General features: G+C 44.0%; 1 protein-coding gene across 4 annotated transcripts in view; it reads left to right on the top strand.

The window, feature by feature from the left end:
- Positions 1-3896, top strand: part of GADL1 (glutamate decarboxylase like 1) — a 199150-nt gene extending 195254 nt beyond the window's left edge. For all 4 annotated transcript variants that reach the window (XM_070072897.1, XM_070072898.1, XM_070072899.1 and 1 more), the window contains one exon: positions 2108-3896. In XM_070072897.1, the coding sequence (XP_069928998.1) occupies positions 2108-2281 (174 nt within the window). In that variant the 3' untranslated portion in view covers positions 2282-3896. The remainder of the gene's footprint in view (positions 1-2107) is intronic.
- The last annotated feature ends 8857 nt before the right edge of the window (positions 3897-12753 follow it).

Below are 12753 nucleotides of genomic sequence, written 5' to 3'. Positions count from 1 at the left end.
TTGGATCCCTTATTTATAGAATCATGCCATCTGCAAATTGGGATATTTTGACTTCCTCATTTCCAATTTGTATCCCTTTGATTTATTTTTCTTGCCTAATGGCTCTGGCTATATCATCCATGACTATATTGAATAGCAATGGTGAGAGTGGGCATTTTTGTCTGGTTCTGGATCTTAATTGGTATGCTTCCAGTTTTTCCCATTCAGTAGGATGCTGGCAGTGGGTTTGTCAGAAATAGCCTTGATTGTGTTGAGGAATGTTCCTTCTATACCCAGTTTGCTTAAGAGTTTCATAATGAAAGGATGTTGTATTTTATCAAATACTTTCTCTGCATCTGTTAGTGATAATAATATGGTTTTTTTTTTGTTTCTCAAGTTTGTAAAATTTCCAGAGATTTGTCTTCTAATTCAGATATTCTTTTTTTTCTGCCTCACTGAGTATGTTGAGGCTTTCTACTGTATTTTTATTTCACCTATTGAATTCTTCATTTCCAATATTTCATTTTGATTTCTCTTTAAAATCTCAATTTCATGGGAAAAGTTTTCATTCATTCCATGTATGAATTTCTTTAAGCCATGGGTTTGCTACTGATTAGTAAGTAATTCTACAATCAATTTTTTGAATTCTGTTTCTGGCATTTCTTCAATCTCTTCACCTTCACATTCTAACACTGATATGTTGTATTCTATTTGGAGGTGTCATGTTGTGTTCCTTACTCTTGTTTCGTGAATTACTGCATTTATTTTTATGCATTTGTGGAGATATTTGTTGGTTTTGTTTTTCCCCTATGATGGCTTTTATCTTTGGACTATGTCTCTGTGGCTTAGTGGAGTGTCTGCTCTTCTAGTGGATACCCAGAGGCATGTTCTGAGTGTAGTCAGGGAACTCTGGTCAGTGTTTCAGGGTGAGTGGAATATCCAAGGTGATACCCAAGTTGGGTGACTTTAATCTCTCTCTCTCTCTTTTTTTGTTATCAGAGTAGAGGTTTGATCAGGTCTGTTGGCATAGTCTGAGGCTCACCTCTTCTCCTCCAAGAAGACCAATGCCTGGGCAGGAGCCCCAGTGGTTGCAATATTCATCCACACTGCCACAAGAACTGCACAAAGGATCCATGCAGTCCTCAGTGTGAGCACAGATACTGCAGCAATGACCCTCACCAGGGAATCAGGGAGCCCTAAACATGTGAAACTGCCCACAATGACTGCCCAAAGAACCTGCCACACCCTGCACCCTCCTATGCAGCCAGAGTGTTTTCACAGTCCCAGCATACCCAGCCCCCATCAATCTTCTCAGCTAAACTCAGGCATCTCCTCTCAGCTGGTTGCTGGGCGCATGAACACAAGCTGGCTCAGCTGTTATCTATGTCAAAAACGGTGCCCTCCTTCTCTCAGCTACTTACAGGATGCCATTCAGGGAGAAAGAAACATGACCCATTTTTTCCCCTCTAGGTTGGCAGGTACACTGTTCCCACAGCGCCCCCAGCTGGATTCACACCAGGCTCTCTTTGTAGCTTTATCACCAGTGGTGTGGGCTGTTGCAGTCTGATCTCACCCCACTCTACAAAGATGGTGTTGAGGCTCTCGGCTGCTGGGATCCTGAGTTGTGTGTGTCCATACCCTTCACATAGGTCCATAGTTTACCTCTAATTTGCATGGAGTTTCCTCTACTGTTTTTTCCCTAACGCTCCCTTGAGATTGCACTCTCTCCACTTTTTTTAAACTATCTTCCCCTAGACTAGAGTAATAAGCGCCCTCCCTATTCTGCCACCTTGGAATCCCCCAGTTTGTTTTTAAAGAAGCAACATTGCGTACTGATTTAGATTTCAGAGTCTGGGTTTGGAGCAAGACTGCCTGGGGCTTTGGGATATTTTTTTAATCTCCATGTGCCTAAATTTCCTCCTCTATAAATGGACATATTAGTTGTGTTAGTAGTGAAGATTAAGTGAATTACTCTTTCTAAAACTGTACTCATACACCACAGTTCTCAAATATTTTTATTATTAGTGTCAACTAATAATATTAGAGAATGAGGTTCACACAGGTAGATGGCAGCTGTAATACCTTGGTGATCCGGTCTTTCACCTCCTCCCTTCTTGTCTCCATGCAGGTGGCACCAGCCATTAAGGAGAGGATGATGAAGAAGGGAAGTCTGATGTTGGGCTACCAGCCCCACCGCGGGAAGGTCAACTTCTTCCGCCAGGTGGTGATCAGCCCTCAAGTGAGACGGGAGGACATGGACTTCCTCCTGGATGAGATAGACCTGCTGGGTAGAGACATGTAGCTGTGGCTTTTTGTCCCCCAGAGGCAATGATCCTGCCCTGGGGAGGGTGTCTTGGAGACACATTGTAGATTGCAGCTTTCCTGATGCAAAATAGGAAATATTCCCAGCCCAAACTCAGCAAAAATCAAAATTCTATGCAAGTAGTGATAAAGATTCTTTATCTGCTGAGTCACTACATTTGCTCTATCAGAACAAGTAGTAAATGAACAATAAAAAGATTTTCTCAAGGACCGTCTCTGAGACATGGCCTTGAAGAGAGCTTTGTAAGCCTCATGTGGGTTTTGGGTTCTCTAAGCTTACACTGCTCTTCAAGGAACATGTCACTTGGTAATTTGAAGTGGTTCTCAAAGTGAGCTCCCCGCTAGCAGCCTCGACATCACCTGGAAACTTGTTCAAAGGGCAGCTTCTCCAGACCTGTGCTCCAGACCCAATGAATGAGCAGCTCTGCAGGTGGACCCCAGGAGGCTGTGTCACTGGGAAGTACTGGTTTAAGGAAAATCACGTAATTATTGAATAATCAGTCTGAAGTTTTGCCAGCAAATGGATGTGGAATATTTCAGTAGTCCCTGAGCCAGTCTTTGGAAATGATATCTGTAGCATTTACAGCAGAAATATTGAAAGGCATCAGCAGCACGTCAATGCTAATTTATAAGAGGCAGAATATATAAAATGTTTACTTTATGAAGATGTATGTTTTCTGCTGGCTGAATGTGTTTTCTCAATGGTTAAAATGAACAGTTATCTGTTCTAATTTATCTAAATTAGAGATTAGGATAAAAGACAAGCACTTTGTAATGTGACTCTTTCCATCAGTGAGCAATAGTTCTAACTCCCTTCCAAAACCATTGCATCATTAGCTGGGAGCAGACTTTACACTTTGTGTGTGTGTGTGTGTGTGTGTGTGTCTTTGAACTCAAGGGGCCCATTTCTTATCTTGCTCTCTGCCTTGTAGGGAATAACTAGAACAAAGTCCAGGGCTATACAACATTCCCTTTCTCAAGTTTGCAATGTCAGTGTAGACAATTAAATGGTTTCTATTAGGCAGAGAATCTCCAGATCAGAGGCCTTTCAGTAGAAGTACCTCCTCCATGTCTCCTGGAGTGGATGATTGAAATTCTCTCTCTGATCCTTGTCTTAGATTTCTTGGAATGTTTTCTTTGACTAAGAAATGGATAGAATTCAGTTTTGGGTACAGAGTTCAAAAAGCTGGGTTATGAAGATAATTAAAGCTCTGTATTGAAAGGTGAATGATTGAAGAGTGTTCAGGTATTACACGTAGCATATTCAATAACCTTTTCATACTCCATCTTCAGATCATGTCGTTTAAATTTCAGACAGCAAAAAGCAGACATATCATGTTTGCTTTTATTGCATACTTTCATTTTGCTGTGCATGGTTGTTCAATATCTCTATTGGTAAAAATATTTTAATCTTTTTCTGAATTAGTTCAAGTTCTCTGGTGATAGATATTTACGTGTGTATGTGTATGGGGGAGGGAGGAGTGTGAGTATTTTGCATATTTTGTTGCCTTTTCATTTTAATGTCTACATAAAATGGTTCTAAAATGGATGTTTGCAAAATTTGGTTTCATGAAATAAAAAGTAACATGAATACACTTAGTGTTGTTGGCTTTTTCTGTCATCTCCTCTTTACTGGATTGTGCCAATCCATTTTAAAAGTGAACTGTACTTGATTGACATTTTAGCTTAAGATTGAGGAAGTAGGTGAGAAACTGCCTTTGAGTTAACAAATTTAATAAAACAGAAAAGGCAGTTATAACAAAGTGTGGATTTATCTCGTGTTTACTCTCTTTGTCTACCAGGCAAGCCATGGAAAATTCTGTAACGATAGCTCAACTCCTGCTGTGCCTTTTTATGAAATATGGTAGTCCTTTGATTAATGAAAAAAACTATCAAATATTTAAAAAATTCTATTCTTGTTTCTTGGAATATTCAAACTTACCACACTCAATCAGACATTTGACTGGATGACCAAAAATAATCCTTCAATGAAAGGGTGTTTATAATTCAATCATGCATTTGTCTGGTAAAATATTTGTAGTGTGTCTACTGTGTTCTAGGCAATTATCTAGGTGCTAGAGATAGGCAGCGAATAAAATAAACAAAGGCCTTGCTGTTCAATGCCTTCCTTCCAGTGGAGGCGGGCAATTAGAATATATATATAAAACAAGTCAGCTAAAGGGAATTGTTTGGAAGAAAAATTAAAGAGAATAAAGGGGATGAAGTGTAAAATCAAAGAAGGATGTGGTGTGCCATCGTAGAAAAGCTGGTTAGGCAAGGCCATTGTTGAGGTGACTTTTGAGTGGCGATTTTCAGGAAAGGAGGGAGAGAAGGGTAGGGTTCTGGAAAAAGATGTTCCATATCAATGGGATAGGAATAAGAGGCCGGAGGGCTTGCATTCTTGGGGCATCCATAGACCAACATGGGGTTTAGTGTGACGGCAGCAGTGTTGGATGATGAGTGGAGTGGCAGATGACCAAGTCGAAGGAACACCTGGGAGTCAGTTATTCCAGGTTTGCCAGTGGGGACCTCGAGTTAAATGGAATCACATTGGGAAATTTGAACAGGGTATTAAGGTAATTCAACATAATTTAGAAGGGGCATGCTGATTATTGTTTGGGGAATAGGGAGTATACAGCAAACGTAGACTTAGAGAAACCTAATAGGAAGCAACTGAAGCTGTTCAAGCAAGAATTATGGTAGTTTATATCCAAGTCCTAAAGGGGATCTCACTCTCCGGGAACTTACAAGCAGAGCTGATAGGGTTCAGAGTGGAGGCAAGTGTTGACAGAGAAAGGTGGGGAGCAACTCGGACTAGACTAAGTTACTCGAATTAAGACTTATTCTATGCATCTGCTCTCCCACAATATGGCGCTGGGAGAGGAGTAAACAGCTTCTACGCAGCTGCCTCTCGCCAACTTGAGTGATGACCTGCAGGAGCTGATCCTGCTCCTGATTGGAGGAGAGCAGCGTACTCGGCGTTGTGGGTAGCAGAGTTGGGATTGGTGGAAGAGGACTATAAAGGAGGAGAGAGACAATATGCACCAGGAACATCTAAGGGGAACATCCGAATAACATCTGAGCAGCCCCCGAGAGAGCCGGCCGGTGGTGTGCCGCTCCCCCGCGGAAGTGGGGAAAGTGGCAGGGGGCACCACCCTTCCACGGAGGTGGAAGGGACGGCAGCCAACCCAGGAAGAACCAGCAGCAAACCCGGGAAGGGCCGAGCAGACAAAAGAACAGCGCAGGGTCCTGTGTCGTTCCTCCATGAAGAGGGGGAGCGGCAAGAAATGAACAATTAAGGAGAATTCCATGTACGTGTGGCCTGGGCAACTATTAGGAAGGGGTTTCCACTTACTGAAATGAGGACTGGAAGAGCAGTAGTTTTAGCTGGCTTTGGCCATGTCAAATTTGAGTTGTCCTGGAGTTAGTCAACCCAAGAAGATTTATAAGTAATTACTTATGAGTCTCAGCTTCAAGTGGGTAGAGACTGAAGATATAAATTTAAGAGCCATTAGCACAGGAATGTTATTAAAGTTATGGAACTGGATGAGATCATAGAAAAAGTGTAGATTCAGAGGAGAAACAGGTCAAGGAGACAAAACTGGAGAAGAATAGGAGTCAACAAAGGCACCTGGGAAGGAGCTGCCAGTGAGGTAGAGGAAGAAACAAAAGAGAATGATTGCCCAAAGGCCAAATACGCATTGTAAAAATATACTTATTTTCATTTTATTTGAAAGGCTGAAAGACAAACAGATGGAGAAAGAGAGACAGAGAGAGAGACAGAGAGAGAGAGAAATCTTCCATAGGCTGTTCATTCCCCTCAAATGCCCACAATAGCCAGGGGCAGGCTAGGCCAACGCCAGGACCTGAAAACTCCATCCATGTCTTCCCTGTGGGCGGCAGAGACTTGAGCCATCATCTGCTGCCTCCCAGGATCAGCGTTAGCAGGAAGCTGGGTTGGAAACAGAAATAAGACCCAAGCTCAGGCACTGTGATATGAAATGCAAGCATCCCAAACTGAGTCTTAGTCACCATGCCAAACACCCACCCCAAGAAACATCCTTAATGAAGGAAGGAGTGGTGGACCATATCAAATGCTGTGGATGTGTCAAGTGAGAACTGAGATTTACCTTAGGAATTAATTTACCTTAGTCTTAGTATAAAAGAGGGCATTGATTTGTTTATTAAAACTACTCTGACAAAGGTAAGTATTTGGATTATAGTTTTCATTTTGCTTCCTAGTAGTCATCAGACTTTATTCAACCAAAAGACTTAACTTATTCTTCTGCCTTTTGACTTTTATCAATACTCCTTTATTGGAAAAATATTTAGTAATTGTGGCCGGCGCCGCGGCTCACTAGGCTAATTCTCTGCCTTGCAGCTCCAGCACACCAGGTTCTAGTCCCGGTCGGGGTGCCGGATTCTGTCCCGGTTGCCCCTCTTCCAGGCCAGCTCTCTGCTGTGGCCAGGGAGTGCAGTGGAGGATGGCCCAAGTCCTTGGGCCCAGCACCCCAAGGGAGACCAGGATAAGTACCTGGCTCCTGCCATCGGATCAGCGTGGTGCGCCGGCCACAGCGCGCTGGCCGCAGCGGCCATTAGAGGGTGAACCAACGGCAAAGGAAGACCTTTCTCTCTGTCTCTCTCTCTCACTGTCCACTCTGCCTGTCAAAAAAATTTTAGTAATTGTAATGTGGGTAAGCTTAAGAAAGAATCATATTGCTGTCGGATTAGATAGGATGACTGTTTGGGTCCAGCTTGACAGGCCAATGGTCGACTTGATCATAATCAGAATCATGCCCCTTAGGGGACCCTGTCAACCATCCCCAACCTTATGGGGTAAAGAAAGTCATTAAGATAACCAGCTGCTCTTATCTGACCCCTGCAGGGTCCCTTATGCAATGACCGAAATATTAACTATTTCTCTTTCTAAGTTTTGTATATTTATTTATACAGCAGAGTGACAGAGAGAGAGTCAGAGACAGAGACAGGGAGAGACAGAGAGATCTTCTGATCACTAATTCACTCCTTCAATTGTATGCAACAGCTGAGGTTGGGCCAGGCTGAGCTAGGAGTGTTTGGTCCAATGTCCGATGGTCCTACGTCCAGTGGCACCCCAGGCACATTAGCAGGAAACTGGACTGGAAGTGTAGCGTAGCCTGGACTGAAACTGGCTCTCTGATATGGGATGTGGGCATCAGAAGCTGTGGTTGAATACACCATGCCACAGCATGTGTTTGTTTTGAAAAAGTCCAGGTGCATTTCATTTAAGTTTGAGCCACAATTTTTCTTACAAAACATTTATTCTCTAATCTTGTGGCATGGGGGGGGGGGGTCCACTGAGTTGTGGCCACCCAAGGGCATGCTTTCATTCCTGTGCCGCTAATGTACTACATTCTACATAATCCTGGATTTATCCACTTCCTTTTTTATGACTCATGGCCCCTCCTGCCTTTAGCAGCCAGCTCTCATCTACCAGGGTTTTTTGTTTGTTTGTTTGTTTGTTTTCTGAGAACAATGAGATTTAACAAAATATAACAGAACACACAAATAACAATGGCTTAATTATAGGCTTATTTTCATTTATTCAAAAGATGTCCCAAAACAGACAATTCAGAGATGATGTCTTACCTTGGTTACCCCACAGGCAGAGATGAGACAAAGATTTGAGAGCAAGCTGCACATTGATTTGGCGATCGTGGGAAACACTGTTCAGAGATGGGTGAAGGGAACTGGTAATGTGAGAAATAGTGAGCAAATTAGTGCCGTGGGCAACTGAGGCTCAATCCTGCAATGACATCTGGGAAAAGGTACAGCGCAAACTTCAGAGATGTCCCACCCCAGGGCTGAGAAAGATGGGCTGAATACATTGATCAAGAGTTGAGCTCAGGGACACTCACTCGCTGGTGCCAGGTGCTTGCAGCTAAAGCTCCCAGCAGGATTAGTGAGTGCCAAGGTGATTTGGAAGGGGTGCTGATAGCTTGTGAGATAGTGGATGTACCTAAACTACAGTAGCTTCTACAGATAATGTCTATAGATTTAGAATCCTGCTACACCTGTGAGATGGATTCCCTCGTGATGGATTTGATCCAGGAATTTCACGTACAGTTGTAACCCTGTGTCTTCAGGCATCTTTCCCACATTGCAGGCAGCAAGAAATTAAAAGGAACCTATGCTACAACTGCCATGACCACCACCACTGCCTCCACTGGCCACACTTCTCTTCTGGGGGCACTGGAAAAGGTGGGGTTTTGCTTCTGTTTTTGTTGATTTGTTTTAGCTAAATGTACTGATACCCACAATGATGCAAGTTAGATCCACTGGTCACAAAGGGAAATAAGATGATATCATCGGGATCATCATGACATAAGCATAGAGTGACACTATTTCTTAAAGCAGTGTTTTATGCCAGGTCTTCAAAATAGTCAAGGAAGTGGATATTAGGAAAAATTTTCTGGAGTTCAATATTTTTTGTCCCCAAACAAGCTTATCTCTTAACTCTATATTCCACAGAGTTCAGACATTAACCTCGAAAGGCAAATTTGGATTCCTAGTAAACCATTCTGGATCCAGTCTGTCTGGTTCATTCTTGTCTAATCCAACTGGAAATGCACTGATACAACTTGAAATGTCTTAATCTCTTCGACTCAGTTCCAGTTGATTTTAAGCTGGGGAGTGGGATGGGGAGATCACGTTCATTTTTAGTTCTTCGGGATCAGTTTGTTTCCTTTTAATTTACACTGGTCTGAACTCACCTAGTGTAATTTGAACTGGCCTGGTTTCTGCCTGAAGTACTTTCTGCCTCTGTTGCAGTCCCATTCCATTTGAGCTGGCTTTATCTTATGGGAATTCATTTCCACCAACTAAGACTGGTTCGATTTGGTCTAATGCATATAGGATTTACTATGTACAGCCTAATGCAAGAACAAGTGGATTAAACTTACCCAATCCAACCGGATTCAGAAAGAAACTCCCTTTTAACGAAGCTCATGGCTCAGGGAGCACCTGTAGCAGCAGTGGTGCAGTAAGGGGACTGCTGGCTGGTTCCTCCAGAAGACTCACCTAAGTGTGCAAACACAGCCCAGGTGGAGTGGAAATCACAAGTTCAAAGAAATGAGCACTTTGCTCATTCTGTTCTCTACTGCCTTTCCTGCTTGCATGAGATTGGCCAAATGAAGCACTGGTTAGTCAGATGCTGTAAGTTAAGATTCGGGGTGTGCTCTGTGGGCTGAGTGGGGGTGGGAGTGTGAACAAGCAGCCAAGGGGAAAGTGTACTCTAGGGTTGCTGCGTCTTTCAGGGGGGGCATTTCTCCTAGTCTATCACACAAGCCTGAGAATCCACTAACGTGAGAACCCAGGCAGAAGGTAACAATAGTCAACACTTAGCGAGTCCCTACTACATACCAGGTGCCAACTACTTTACATGGTCTTATTTATTCTGCACAACATGCCATCCACTGGAAGTTATTATTATCTTGTCTATTTAAAAGAATTCCTGGGGCCGGCACTGTGGCACAGAGGGTTAAACTTCTGCCTGCAACGCTGCAATGCTGGCATCCCACATGAGTCCCAGCCACTCTGCTTCTGATCCAGCTCCCTGCTAATGCACCTGAGAAAAGCAGCGGAAGATGGCCCTGCCACCCACATGAGAGACCTGGATGGAGCTCCAGGTTCCTGGCTTTAGCCGGGCTTAGCCTCAGCTGTCAGAGCCATTTGAAGAGGAAACCAGTGGATGGAAGATCTATCTTTCTTTTCCTCCCTCTGTAACTCTGCCTTTCAAATAAATAAAATATATCAATTTTTAAAAAAATCCCCAAGATTATCAATTTAGCAGGTGATGGATCTAGGGATCAAATCTATATCCAAATCACCCCCAGAACCCAGATTTTTAACCTCTTCACGTTACTGGTAGCTGTATGTGGAGGAAAGACCAATCCAAACAAACATCTGTGCCTGGCTTCCACAGTCACTTTGCAAAAAAAAGCATCAGGAACCCATGTCACCTTTCTCAAGGCAGAGTATAGCAAATTTCCTTTCCACATTTTGCCTTAAGTTGGAGAAGAGCGGTATAGAGAACGTTTTGTTGCAGATGCTGAGAAATTTTAACAGGAAGCCCAGTGGAGGTGAGGAGAAAGCTTCTGAGAATCCAGCCATCTCTTTACTTAGGTTTGACAATCCCAACTGAGCGTCTCAAAGTCACCTCAGGGTGGGCGCTGTGGTGTAGCCAGTGAAAGCCCTGGCCTGAAGCACCAGTATCCCATATGGGCACCGGTTCGAGTCCCGGCTGCTCTACTTCTGATCCAGCTCTCTGCTGTGGCCTGGGAAAGCAGTAGAGGATGGCTCAAGTCCTTGAGCCCCTGTACCCACGTGGGAGACCCGGAAGAAGCTCCTGGCTCCTGGCTTCAGATTGGCGCAGCTATGGCCATTGCGGCCATCTGGGGAGTGGGCCAGCGGATGGAAGACTTCTCTCTCTCTCTGTCCTTACCTCTCTCTGTAGCTCTTTCATATAAATGAAATAAATCTTAAAAAAAAAAAAAAAGTCACCTCAAGCTCAACCTAACCGAAACCGACTCAGGATTTCCTACTCCCAACTCTGCATTCCTCCCCAAATCTGTTCCTTCGCCCAGGTTTTCCAGATCAGTGAATGATATTATTTTCCATTTCGTTTGGCAAACCAAAAATTGAGTTCATGTTTAACATCTCAATCTCTCCATCTCCTCCTCTGTCTAATCTACTTGCAGGCTTGCTCCATTGGTCTCTAAAATATATCTCTGCTCCTTCTGTGAAATCCTGTGTCCATCGTTCTGTCCAAATTCCAAACTTCTGTCTCCTTGCCCTTGGCCTACAGCAACAACCTCTTGACCACATTGACACCTTGATTCTGCACTTTGTGCACTCACCAAACAGGAACCAAACACAAAACGGAGCCTATGTTTCGTTTTCTTAAAAACCTCCAATGGCTTTCTGTTTGCCCCTAGCTTGAGCAGCTGCCAACTGAGCCAAAAGCCCACCAGGACATCCGTTGGTCTGGCAAAACTAAGCCTCTGAACCCTGTGGCAGCCAGGAAGAAGGCAGCTTTGAAAGAGTCTTGGTGCCATCTCAAAGCTGGAAGTTGCAGGAGAGAATTTCCAGGCTTCAGGTCTGGAGTGGTTTAAGGTACCTCTCTCAAGGGGAGCTGATTGGGGCACAGTTTCTCAGCGAGGTGAGACCTTGATGCTGGTTTGGTAAGGAAGCCCTTTCTGTTGCTGAGTAGACAAGCACTCCTTTGTTCTGGATGGAGAGATGAGTCAAGTGTTTGTTGGGATAAGTTAGTCCGGCAGGAATTTGCTAAAGCAAACAGTGGACTTATTCATTGATTCACAACCTTAACTTTCCGAGCAAGAACCTCCTGCAACACACTTTTAACTCAGGGCGATGTAACAGATTTCGGTTCTCAGTCCTGCCAGTTAAAGGAGAGGGGATTCCAATTCTCAGGATAAAGACCAAACTCTGCAACCAGTGCCAAGGCCCTGCCTGCTTCCAACTCCCAGGAAATTTCGGTCTGGTGTTATGCTAGCTTCCAAAAACCATCAGCCTCCCTTCAGATCCCATCCCTCTCCTTTTTCCTAAAAGCCAAAGCCTTTGTATGTAGCGCTCCCTCTTACTCAAGTGCCATTTTCCTCTTCTTTCCCTTCCCTTAAACAATCAATGCTTGAAATTTAGATCTCAGCGGCATTCTCAGGCCTTATGGATGGTTTCCCTGCCTCTTCCCCGCCCACCCAAAGGGTATCTGTGCCAACAGAAGCTGTGTATAATTTTCTTAAACTATATGTGTCACTGGAGAAAAGAGCCGTGGAAGCCATGGGGTGAGAATTCAGGCGTGAGACAAAAAGCAAAGTGATAAGGTTTTATTGGGGATAGGGCAACCATCAGAACAGTAGGGACAGATAGAGAGCACCCAGTCACTCAGACTAGGGGGCAGTGAGGTCACATGGTTGAACGGAGAGAATATACCTAGGCAGGCCAGGTCGGGAGATGCCTATTTCATTTGGAGGCATCCAGGTACAGACTTGCAAAACAATGAGCCATGCTCAGATAAAATTCTATCATCACCTTTAACCTCAGGACACACGCTGGAAACCGGGACATCAAGTGTTCTCATTGGTTTTGTGCCCATTTGGAGGAAGTGCAGCTGCTTCATTTATCTCGGAAAAATTTCCCCTTGGGATACACGGTTGTTCTGATTCTCCGTGTTTCCTCCAAAGAGACCAAATAGAGTGCATGCACCTTACAACATCACAGCTCACGGATGGGTTGAACGTTTCACTAACGCTGGCTCTTGCAGACTTACATTTGAGATACTCTGGAATCTGCAGTTCCCACGGACAGCTGGGAGCAGTGTGGCACTCACATGGCATAGACTACAGTTTCTGTGAGAGGTGAGGTCTAAGCAACTTCGATTCTGTTCAGTGGGAG

The sequence above is a fragment of the Oryctolagus cuniculus genome, chromosome 4, assembly GCF_964237555.1.
Source record: "Oryctolagus cuniculus chromosome 4, mOryCun1.1, whole genome shotgun sequence".
NCBI classification, from domain to species: Eukaryota; Metazoa; Chordata; class Mammalia; order Lagomorpha; family Leporidae; genus Oryctolagus; species Oryctolagus cuniculus.
This window is presented reverse-complemented; position numbering and strand designations above follow the sequence as displayed.